Genomic DNA, 12,790 nt, shown 5'->3' with positions numbered 1-12,790 from the left:
ATTTTTTAAATCAACAGAAAACTGGCAAAATCTAGATAAGTAACATTTTCATATCTATATCTCAAGTTTTAACAGTTTTATAATAGCAGTTCTTTCTGTGGTAAAGAATGTGTCTTGATACTCTCAGAAAAAGATGAAATATTGCATAATGGAAAATCCATCTAGTAAAATTAAAATTAACACCTGGTGCCAAATAACTGTTTTGAGAGCGCACATGTTTTAATATTCAGTTTGAGTAGAAAAGCCTACACCCTTCAGAGGAGATCCATTATACTCTCCATGGATTAGAATGATATACAGCATTTAGAGAGCTACATATGTGCCCTTTGCAAGGCTACGCTGCATATCCCAGGGCATTTGAGGCATTACACAATAAAGTTAACCCTGAGCCTATCTCTGCTGGGTAATGGCCTACACCTGCCAGACATCTAGGGAAAAAATAACAATATGATACTTAGATGGGATTGCTTTTAGAAGGCCTCTCATTTTTGCAGAAGATATTTCAACATGCAGACAGTAACGTTTGTAATTCAATCCTGCTGACTAAAAGAACTGAGCATCAGAATGATTTTTAAAAGAAGCTGTTGCATGCTGATTTTCAAGTCAAGTTATTACAGGCTTTATTTACCATATTGTGCATAAACGAACCTGGAGTCAAGTCTTCTTACTTAACATTAATACTAGCTGATAGCAATGAAACAATATTTAAATTAATTATTTTAATGTTCATGGACCTAAATGATCACTGACTTCCAGTATAAAGGATATATTAATTAATATATTCATTAATTAATTAACTCTCAGCTGTTATTTTCACAGGAGTAGTTTAAGCTATGCTAAAAGACCTCATACTTTTGGGGTTTTCTCGTATACAGAGAGACATAAATATTGTGTTTGCTTTGAGAAGGATGTCTGGGGCTGTAGTTACTGATAATGAATGTGATTCTCGAAATGGTTATTTGTAAGAACATCAGAAGAGTCACATGGGTTTAAATGAAGGGTCCATCCAGTTCAGTGCTCTGTCTCCAGCACTGGTGACAAGTGGATGCCTAGGGACCCAGGCAACGTACGTAATAGCTTCTGCTTCAAGCCCCCAACCATTTTCCGTTCTTGGGATTTCCTGAGCTTGTTTTGTCTGTTTAGCTCTTCCGTGTACATGTGGAGTTTCCCTGTGGATGTGTATTCTTCTTGTGTTCACAGCCTTTGGGAAGGAGTCCCATAAGTCATCACACACTGCTAGGAAGTCTTACTCTTTTGTTTCCTTTGAACCTGACTCTCACTTTTGTCATTTGATGGTGTTTAGTACTTTTATTAGCAGAGAATAAATGGGCAGTCTCTACCCACTCATGATTCTGTATACCTTTTTCACAGCATTTCCACACCTACCCTACTCAGTAATTGTTCATGACAGCCTTTTGATCATCTTTGTTACCCTTTTCTGAACCTTATCCCATTTTAACATACTCTTTTTGCCATGAGGCAACCAGAACTGCGCAGAGAATTCAAGGTTCGGGCAAGCCATGAATTTGTGTGACATCAAGATGTTTTCTGATTTGGACTCTAATCCTTTTCTAATAATTCCTAAGTTTTTGGAATTGGTTTCTTGACTGCCGCCAAGCAGTGACATGATGTTTTCATGGAACTATCTATCATAGACCGCTTTAAATTCATCTTTGTTATATTTCACCTGCCATTTTATTGCCTTGACATGCTGTCTTGTAAAGTCCTTCTGCCATCCTTCATAATCTGTCCTCTTCCTTATCACCTTGAATGCTATCAGATCATCAAGAAACTTTGTCACTGGACTGCTCAACCACTTTTTCAGCTCATTTGTGGGTATGTTGGACAGTATGGATCCCAGCACAGGCACCTTGCAGAACACCTCTAGTGACTTCTCACTGTCGCAAGGCCTGACCATTTACTGCTAACTTCTGTGTGTTCTCTCTTAGTCAATTATTTATCTGTACAAGACCTTCCCTCTCTCCTAATTGCTTGAGTGGAGGCACATAGGTATAGTTTCATTTCTCTTATGCTCTGGAGAAATGCTTGGTTATTAAATTAATGATTAAAATGTAAAAAAAATAAAATAAAAAAATCACCACCTTAAAACAAAACAAAACAAAGCAAAGCAAAAATAAATCAGCACTTCATAGTCTTTGTAAAGAGAAATCCTTCTGTAGTACTAAACCATTTCCATGGTGGAAGTAGCACCTGTATGGTGATGTGTCCATAGTAGATTAAAGCCACACTGTACACACATCAGCCCAGTCTCAAGCAATAAAAATCAGCAATCTCTGAAAACAACACTGGAGTCCTAAGTAGCTGCTTCTTCCTTTTGTAGAAGCTGTCTTCAAATTGCCTTTTTCTTCAGGATTATGTTGGATAAGGGTAAGATAGAATTTCAAGGCTGATGCGTGCAAAAACCATACAGTTATATACACCAGAAAGAGAACTTTTGCATCTAGTATGTGTTAGAGCAGCACTACAGGCTGGTAGATTAGTTCCAAGCAAACTCCAAACTTTTATTCCATAGTCCCAAATGAGTTAGGAAGTGTAATATGAGCTCCCTATATGTCATGGGGTCAAAGTCAATTCTCTTGGGCTCTGAGCAGCTGATTTGACTATCAGCCGCAGTAAAATAAAGGTCAATCAGTGTTTAAAGTGCCAAATAATATTTCCAAGATTGTAAAGATGGGATACAAATTTTAATGTATTGCTCTGGGGTTGCAACACAGATGTGTTTAAAGGGTTAATGCTGTGGCTCAATCAGAAAGAATGCTTGGCAATAAGAGGAAGCCTGGATTAATGATAGAAAAGAATTCTTAGCATTTTATAGCAGTGGGTATTCGAGATGAGACACGGCTAATGATCAACTAAAAAGGTATTTGCAGCTGTGGTGCTACCTCTCCCCATAATGCCAACATTAATCAAGGTTTTTCATGCAGCTTTGCAGTCCATTCTATTTTTCATTGTCCTGAATATAAAAACAGAGCTCATGCCCTAATACACTGAGTCAGAGCCCATACTTCTGTATCACCAAAAATGATCAGACCTTATTGATTTCTAAAAGCTGTACTTTCTGTACTGAAACAAACTCACAGCAAAGTCTTTAATAAAACCAGTTTCATTTTAAAGGAAAAAAAAAAAAGCCTCTTGTAGCCCCAAAATGTAAATACCACTGGGATGTGAAGCACTTTCTGTCATGAATTAACTGCTCATATATTTTATTTAAGTCTTGAATTACAACGAAACATCAGCTGTAATTACAGCATCTCTAAGTCTAGTTTTGGAGTCAGCCATCTTGTTGAAAGGCCTTGGCAGTGCAAAAAGCCAGTGAAATCGTGTAAGTCAATATCCTAGCTGTTCCGATGCTGCCTTCAGAGTCAGAAGAAAAGCTTCATTATAGTGAAAAATTAAACATTTGACATACAAGTTATTTCCCGAATGGCTTCAATCTTTTTAAATAATGAACCCCATTGAATCTCAACTCCTCAGCAAATGTTGATTATCTAAATTCCTTAAGTAAACTACACGTGATGCAGCTTTTGAAACATGAACGTGATCTTCCCTCATGTAAACAATCCTCTGCCTTTGTTGCCCGATGCTATCACACTGGAGCTCACATCCTTCTGGATTGCAGGCCCAAGCCTATAAAATGTTGGTATCAAATATCCACCCCAATCTGCAGATGCTTTATGCCTGTGCTTAACAGCCATGACTCATCCCATTAAAGTCAACAAAGTTACAGTAGTAAAGTTAAGCGTGTGTTTGCAGGAATAGGCCCAAATTCTCAGAAGTATTTAGGTAACTCAAGATGCAGAGAGATGACTGATGGGGCAACTTCATACCGGTGTGACTAATCTCCCTAAGATCTCCTAAACTCAAGAGGGAGAGAGAGGGGTCTTGCAAAGGGGCTTCAGGACAACTAAATTAGGCTCCTGTTTTGGAACATCTTCCAGAGAAGCCTCCAGCTCTCCCTGGCATTTAAGAGGTGCTTGGAGTGCTCTGTCCTGGACACCCAGCTCCCACAAAAATCAGCAGAAGCCAGACCTCGAGGTGCCCAGCCATGTCTGTAGCAGTAGCCACCTCGCCAGTTCTGGGAACCCAGGTCCATGTACCTGTAGCTCTGTAGAGATGCTCATACCATCACCTGCGCCTGCCATAGCTTTGCACTCTAATGGCACCACATGCATCAAAGCCAGATACTATTGACACAGGGTAAAGTTTACTTTTCAGACTGAAGGACTGCAGTGAAAATAAAATAGAAATACCTTTGACTTTTCAAAGCCTGGCGTTTTAAGATTATTTTAAATAAACATTGAAGATAAAATTCTTCTTTCTTACATGTAGAGGACTAAGTAAATGACCCATCATTTTATGTTTGAAATTAAAGAAAAGAATATTTTACCCGAAATTAAAGAACTAGAAAACATGCAGTGACTCCTTCATATTTTAATAAATACGATGTATTTTGAGGATCCTCCAACAGCCATGATTTTGCTGTGTTAAATAAAGTAATTTTATAGTGCTTTAATCAGATCATGATGGAACATTATGCAAAATATTATGCAATGTAATGCAAAGTAATTAATGCAAGCAGAGAAGTGCTAGGAATGTGAGACCACTGAGCTGCATGCATTTATGTCACACAATGCCTGCTGATTTTCCCAATTTCTTTCTTTCTTAGATAGTGGTTTCCCGTTCAGAACCCACAGCTCCACATGTCAGCTTTCATCTAGACTCCCACCCCGTCTCTCCCCAAGTTGTTGTTGAGGATTCATTATCAGATGATGGGTATACCCTGGTAGTGACTGGAGAAAAGGTGAGTGGTTCATAATCTAATCCTGTGTACTGTATAAACCTGCAAATTTCAGTAAGAGCAACTATTCACACTGCTGCTTTATGCTCTGTATTCTCTCAGCCTTGCCATTCCCTTGGGAACATTGGAGGGGCAAGTTTCTTCCAAGATTTTTTTTCCCCCTACTAAACAAACTGATAGCCTAATATTGAGAAATGTTTAAATGATGTAAGAGCTGTGATATAGACCAACAAAAGCCAGGAAATGCAAATATTAAGGCTGAAACTCTGTCCTTAATTCAAGTGCTTGCAAAGAAAAAACACAATGGCTCAAGGAAAGAACAGTGCTCACAGTTTCCTGGCTTTTGTTCATTTGTGTCATAACATTATAACTTTTTAAGGAGGGGTGTGCATGCAAGAGTTACGTGGGTGTGTTTAAAATTGGGAATCAGTGTTCATATTAAGGTTTGAAGATTGCTTTAGCATGTAGTCTACAAAGGGTTAATAAGAGATGAAGAGCTGTCATAAATATGATATTGTCATAAGCAGATACGCATTGTAGAATGGGTTTAAAACATCAGCAGATAATATTACAGATAATCCTAAACCATAATCGTAAGCAATAATTTTACCCGTTGAGTTCTATAGGAATTTACAGAAATACATCAGCCATTAGTAAAGATGGTTATTAATCATTTACTGGAAATGTATGAGATATTTATAAGAGTGATCTTCAAGAAAACATCCCAAATAAGTTCAGGAAAGGTACTGAAGTGTAAAGAAGTATGATGTACCTATATAGTAGTGTAATTATATACTAATTTTAATATTTTGACTAAAAATTATCCTTATGTATTTACAGTGACCATAACTATTCTGGTATTTTAAATACTATACATTTTAATTCATATTGTAGGTATAGTTTAGGTTTTTGGGTGTTGGGTGTTAAAAAACAAGTACATGGGCAGTCATGTGCTGTAAGTGTGTCAGATATTAATGCAGCCTTGCCAAAGTTGAAATAGCCCTCATGCCTATTTTTACAAATGTATGAACTAAGACATACTGAGGTACACTGTTTTTTTCCAAGAACTGGTGCAGAACTGGGAGGAGCACACTGCTGTTTTCTTCTTCCATCAGCAAAAAATGCTACCTCACTGTAAACACCAGATGCTGGTAGTAACTGTATGTAACATTAAGATGCCTTTAGGGTTTCTCCCAAGCGAATTTAAAATCATGTCAGTTAAATTACTTATAAGATCCTATAATTACTGAGCTAAAGAGAAGTCGAACTGCGGCTTGCACATCTGAAATCTGAGTAGCACCGCATCGCGTTGCATAAATAGAGGCTCTCCTTGCCGCTTAGTGCATGTATTAAAGGGATCTGTGCACCATGTCTTTGCATCGACAGATAACGAAGATCCCGCTGACGGGGCCGGGCTGCCACCACTTCAGGTCCTGCAGCCAGTGCCTGCTGGCTCCTGCCTTCATGCAGTGCGGCTGGTGCGGCCAGCAGTGCCTCAGGGCTGCCCAGTGCGCCGGCGGCACCTGGACCCAGGAGACCTGCTTGCCTAGAGTCTATGAGGTAAAACAGTGGATTTCTCACATGTATCTCTGAGGGAAGGACGCAGTTTGCACCCTGCAGACGTTTTCTGTGTATTTTTATGCAATGATGATAAATGAAGTGTCTGCTCCCCTCAACTTCCCCGTGTCTGTGGAGCCCCTGGCTGGATGCACGTACCCTGAATGCTGCAGGCTGGGGTGGTCATGGTGGACAGGTCTGTCTGATCGTCCTGGCTTGCCAGGGGAGAGGCTCAGCTCAGCACAGCTCTCATGGTGGGGAAACAACACGGGTCTGAGCCAGCCTGGCAGGGGTCTGATGGGAAAGGCCAGTCACAAAAAGGAGCACCCTTCCCCTCAGACCCCTCTCGAAGGGAGGAGGTGCAAGAAAGCACTTCCCACCCACAGCTGCCACAGCCTGACACAACACAGGAGATCACAGAATCACAGAATGATAGGGAGTGGAAGGGACCTTGAAAGACCATCCAGTCCAATCCCCCTGCTGGAGCAGGAACACCTAGATGAGGTTACACAGAAGGGCGTCCAGGCAGGTTTTGAATGTCTCCAGAGAAGGAGACTCCACAACCTCCCTGGGCAGCCTGTTCCAGTGCTCTGTCACCCTCACTGTGAGGACGTTTCTTCTTAAATTTAAGTGGAACCTCCTGTGTTCCAGTTTGAATCCACTACCCCTGGTCCTACCACTGGTTGTCACCGAGAAGAGCCTGGCTCCATCCTCGCGACACTCACCCTTTATATATATTTGTAAACATTAATAAGGTCACCCCTCAGTCTCCTCCAAGCTTAAGAGCCCCAGCTCCCTCAGCCTTTCCTCATAAGGGAGATGCTCCACTCCCTTAATCATCTTTGTTGCTCTGCGCTGGATTCTCCAGCAGTTCCCTGTCCTTCTGGAACTGAGGGACCCAGAACTGGACACAATATTCCAGATGCGGTCTCACCAGTCCTCATCAGTCCCCATGCTGGCTCCAGTGATGAAGGAAAGGGTGATGTTTCCCTGTGGGGAAGAGTCCCTCTCTCCCCTAGCTAAGCTCTGCAATAGTCCTGTCAGCCAAAACACCACCCTGAGGGAGGAGTCTTTTTCCTAATGCCCCCCCCGCCAACTCCTTGTTCCACTGGGTCCACTTGCCACCAAGGGAGACGAGCCTGTAGCTGCAGTATCCCGGGGACGAGGACAGTTGGAGGCTGCTGCCAGCTAGCTCAGGCCCATAAAGGGTGTGCGAGACTGAAACCGCGTGGACGAGCAAAGAGCTGCACTGGTGCGTTCCTGTTTTAATTTAGCTATGGTTGACGCAGGATTCGCGCTGGCCGCCCATATGTGTAACCGAATCATCCCGTGTGGAGTGTGACATCGCTGTGAAGGCAGAGGTTTGTAGGACTAGAAAACTGAGCGAAGGACAAGCATAAAACTTTCTGGTAGCACTTATACCCATGTATTTTTGTTAGTGCATTCAAACTACACCGTGTAGTTAAAAATCCTTTTTCCTTTATGGGCATACAGCTTATAAACAGAGATGAAAATTTGACATGCTAAACTCTCAGGGAGTAAGCATGACAAAAGGTGTTTTTAAATGAATAAGGTACGTCAACCGGGCAGATGATTTCATGTGCAACAACTTTTTAAGGAGTAGACAGGCAAAACTACTAAGAATCTAGAAACAGATCTAGAAAGACATGTTTATGTGTTTTTTTTCTTTTCCATATTCACCTTTCACATACGTAATTTAGGACTAACAGGCAAGTCAATGAACAAACAATGAAGCGCTATGGAAATTAAACCCAAAATGGATGGAAAGGGGTATGTGTGTGGTTTTGCCTTGCCTTCTATTGCCATTTGTCTCTGGACAAAGGATATGTAAAAAACTGGCTAATGCAGAATGTGAATAGTTTACTTTCCCTTTATACAAGAACATGTTTGTTTCAAAAAGACTGTATTCGATAATCAAATAGGCCTTTCTGGCCTTAGTTTGTATGAGATTATGAATCACCAATTCAAAGGGGTGCACTGAGAATTGGTCCTGATACATTTTTATATACCTCTGCAGGCCCAAGCCACTCACCTATCCTGCACAGCTTGTTTTGTGTTTCCTAGAGCTCAAACACAAGTAGCATCCTTTAATGTTTTTTTTTCTTGGCGAAACTTTCCAGTGGTAGCTGCATACTGCCATGCCTCCAAAAAGATTTCTAAGTCTCTGAACTGCTTAGTTTATGATTTTTAGAGATGCTGAGCCCATACAGTCCTCTTTAATTTCAATTATGAGTGTGTGCACTCAGCAGTTTTAAGAACTGAGCACCTGGAGCCCATGCAGGCAGAGATGCAGAGACTGAGAGGTACGTCCCCAAGGCCACCTCTGTGATCCCTGTGAAGTCACAGGGAGGACTCATCCAGGGGAACACACCAGGGATGTGGGGTGCTGGGGCAGGTGTAGGGCTGGCCAGGTTCTCCCCTTCCCGCATGGCTCAGCCCTGCCTGCTCAGCACAAGTCCAGTCTAGCCCTGTAATGAATATGGATCTGTGGCAGTGATGGATCTTAAAGTGAATCTCGAATTACAGCATGCCCATGTTGGTAGAAGTTGCTTCTAGAAGGCTTGTAAGGAAAAAAAAAATGCAGCTGAGTACTTAAATCCCTTTGGATTGCTAGCTGTTAAGACAGATTTTATGCTCTACTGGACCATGACATTTAACATTATTATTGAAAAAAATATAAAACAGATTATTCATCATCTTCTGATCTGTCTTTAAATCCATATGCATAAAATATGAGAAACAAACTTGTTTTGTTCCTAACAAACCGAGGATGACCTGCTTTGCATAGTATCTGAAATTCAGTCCGAAACCCCCCCCTTAATATTTTGCAGCTTTGAGAGGGACAGATCACTTGAGATATGTCATACGATCTCTTTAACCTGAGGGGAACACAGAGCTTCTCCCAGGGTCTGGTCCAACAGACTCTAGCTAGCTAAGCCTTCAGGCAGAGAAGAAACCCAGCATTTTCCTGCGGAGTCCTACACATCCCTCGTCTCTCTGCTCTGCTTTAAGCACGTTACCTTGAAACGGTGGGTGGAGGGGAGCTCTGCCTGGGCACCCCCTGCCACAGACAGGGCAGTGGGGCTGGCACCGAGACACGTCCCCCACAGCCCAGCTCCCACCCACACCTCGCACCGTACCCTGTGCCATACACCTCTGCCAGCAACCAGGTGTTTCATCAGCCTGGAGAAGCCATGCTGGAGGAAAGGTGGGGACTCAAGGGACTCTCCTCAGAGATCACTTGGTGCTGGAACGAATTGCAGGCATCTACATGCGGCATTCAGGTCGACATGGTTTGTTTTTTTCAAAGGGAGCCATTTTAGCTGGCTTTTGTCTCAGATGTTTCAAGAACATTGGGCCTTCTGCTACCTATTGAGATTGGAGGTTTTGCTGGAAATTTCACATGTGGCCCATACATGTTCTTGCCTCTTAATTAAAATGAATGGGCCATTGAAACTTTAATAGATAGATACTTTCTTCCAACAATTTATAAAGTATGGAAGTGGATATTAGCATAATGGCTGTCAGCATAAAAACAAAGGAAAAAACAATGCTTTAAATTTTTCCAAAAAGAAAACGGAAAGTTAACTTTCTCTTTCTTAACTTGAAGTCCAGAGAGCAGCAGGGACAAGTAGAATGGCAGGTCTTGCAGCAAGAATTGCTCCTTGTTATCAGTGGAGTTTCTCTGCTATAGAAAACTTTTGAATCCTGAATTTCATAGCATTTATAACTGATTTGGGTTTTGCTTACTTTCTGTTACTACCTGCATGATGTAGGCGCACAGAAGATGCCAGCATATACTTTAGTTCAAAGTCCAAGAGGTTCACTTTTCAGTCCTATCAACTCTGCCAGGAACAAGTCTGGGAAACCATATTTGACTTGCAGAGGTTTCATCATACAGAACAAATGGAACAAAAATAAAGACATGAATAAAAACACTCTAGGAGAATTTCTGCAGAACTTAAATGCAAAAGTTTAAGGTTTGGTGTATTTTTTGCTATCTACTCAGAGATCTTGCCTCCTAAATTTGCTGGCAGAATGTAGTAAAATACTTTTACTCTCCCTCAGTTAAGGCACATAGGCTGCTATCACAAGTCTCTTTTGGCAGACAAGATCACTCAAAGCCAGTTAAGTGCCCTTATTTGTTGTTTTGGGGTTTTTTTCCCCTATGGGTTTATGAAGTCTGATTTTAGAGCCCTGAGTTTGCTAACGTATGGATTAATTTCAAACTCTTCAAACCTCACACATCAATACATTATTGTACAAAACATGGAGACATCCTGTACGCCCACTGAGTAATTTCAGTTTCTGCTGGGTTTTTGTTACTCCAAAAATAGATATCAAGTAGAGTGGAAAACTAGGATCTGAAATCAATCCAGATTTTGAAGAACAGGAGAAAAAGAAAGGGGAGAAAGTTAAACTTGGGAATAGCACAGACCTCATGGGGCACAGCACTATGCTCTTAGCTGCAGTGCGGTGTGTCAGGGGCTGTGCGAGCATCACTCCTTTTTTATGGGATTTGTGTAAAAGTGCTGTTCCTGTACAGATTCCCTCTTTGCTCATTGAGAGTTGATTGAAAGCTCATTAAAACAGGAATGGTTCCTGGCTTCAGTGCATTTTAGATCAGACTCTTTGTCTGTTTTCTAATGGGAGCAGTAAATTTCCCCATATAGAATATATGGTGTAATTCTTTGAAGTATTCTTCAGCTGCCTTTCTATCTACAATAGTTCATTTGTGAGAGTCTTGAAGTACAGCTACAAGAGAGTTGAAAAGAAATGTGCTGTCTTACTGGATTTCCAGATGAAATAATAGCCAAGTATCACTCAAACACTTTCAGCTTGAAAATGAAGTCGAGTCCTTTGAAAGGCACAGCTGTATTGCATTTTTAGGGGCAAAATTACTATCCCTAAAGCATTAAGTCTAAGATATTTAGGCACTATGACCACAAATATAAATTCAGTCTTTCTTTCTCTGTTGTTTGTCCAGTGGTGCTGGTATGTTTGCAAACGTATGCAGTATTGTTAAAAGACCCCATAAACCCTGAACCAATGTTGTCTTGATTTTTTTATTTTTGGTGGCAGTACCAATGAGTACTTTTACTGAGTTTTGTAAGACTTCTATAGTGTTCCTACATTTTTCCCACCATTGTTATATTTTACAGGACAATTTACAATATACCGAAAAAAAAGCATTTCCTTTGTAGATTGTCTCTGTGTTTCTGAGAGGTAGTTTATTTTTAACTCGGAATTAGAGGTGACCAAACGTAAAAGATTTAAGGAAAGAATAGCAGAAGTCGTGTTAACTTTATCACAGCCAACGTGATATCGGATTATGGTGTCTTTGAAGCCACTTCACTCTGAACCTGACTTTCATCAAGCTGACAAAAAAATGGTCATTTTGGGGCTCTTTTGTGTTCAGCATTCAGCTTCTAACAAAATAAGTACATTGTATGTTTAACATGCCAGAAATAAGATGTGAAAGACAAGAACTGCAGGATTTAAAAGACTATTACAATGCACAGCTTGTTCAGTGCCCCTAAACACTATCCTTCAAAGCTTTCTAGTATAGGTTTTGTTATTTATTGCTACTGTCAGAGAAAGCTCATAATGTGACAAATGAAAGGTGAAGAACAATTAAGATGAATGGTAGGACATAGTCTACCAGAAGAAATGTTTTTCTAAAATTATTTCTTTGCACATTCTTTAACTCAGTTTGAAGTTCAAGAAAACCTGAAGTAACTAACACAATATTTTTTAACAGATTCTCCCAATCAGTGCTCCCTTAGAAGGTGGGACAAAACTGACATTGTGTGGATGGGACTTTGGATTCAGCAAAAATAATAGATTTGAATTAAAAAATACAGTAGTCCATATTGGAGGGCAAATTTGTGCTCTGGAAGCAAAATCCAGCAACAAAAACAAGTAAGAAACCTAAAATGTTAATTTCTTTTTATACAGATGTTCTTTATCTGGTATGGATTTTTTTATAATATGAACATTCAGTCTATAAGTGTCATCTCCAATTCTGGAATTTCAAACAGGAAACAATCCCTTGGTTTGGTAAACTCCCCAAGAAAAAAGTGCTCAAAGTGGAGATTAAAAAAATCTAGTTAATGCTGGTAGCTCCTGCAGCAGCTTTTTCTGGTTTGTCTGTGAAATGCTGTTCAACATCTGTGGGAGCTGGCAAGAACAAAAACTATTCAAAGGTTTGAAAAGAGGGCAGGTTCCTTTGGCCAGGATCCTGCTGGGCTCAGTTATGTCACCTCCGTCTTCCTGATCTCTGAAGCTGCTGGAGAGAAATGTGAGAAGACGCAGGCCTTTCGTCATCCAGAGCCTTGTGACCCTCAGCTGCACCTCTCCTCCTCCTCCTCAGAAATAAGTATTTGAGAGAGC

At 40.8% G+C, this 12,790-nt stretch overlaps 1 protein-coding gene across 1 annotated transcript in view; it reads left to right on the top strand.

Annotated features, from left to right (window-relative positions):
* Positions 1 to 12,790, top strand: part of MET (MET proto-oncogene, receptor tyrosine kinase) — a gene marked incomplete at its 3' end in the record, with an annotated part of 69,142 nt that overhangs the window by 22,586 nt on the left and 33,766 nt on the right. The window contains exons 3-5 of the mRNA XM_080361654.1: positions 4,688 to 4,822; positions 6,206 to 6,379; positions 12,159 to 12,319. Of these exons, the coding sequence (XP_080217780.1) occupies positions 4,688 to 4,822; positions 6,206 to 6,379; positions 12,159 to 12,319 (470 nt within the window). The remainder of the gene's footprint in view (positions 1 to 4,687; positions 4,823 to 6,205; positions 6,380 to 12,158; positions 12,320 to 12,790) is intronic.

This window comes from Nesoenas mayeri, assembly GCF_963082525.1.
Source record: "Nesoenas mayeri genome assembly, chromosome: 1".
Lineage (NCBI taxonomy): Eukaryota > Metazoa > Chordata > Aves > Columbiformes > Columbidae > Nesoenas > Nesoenas mayeri.
Note: the sequence above shows the minus strand (reverse complement) of the source record. Positions and strands in the feature narration are given on the sequence as shown.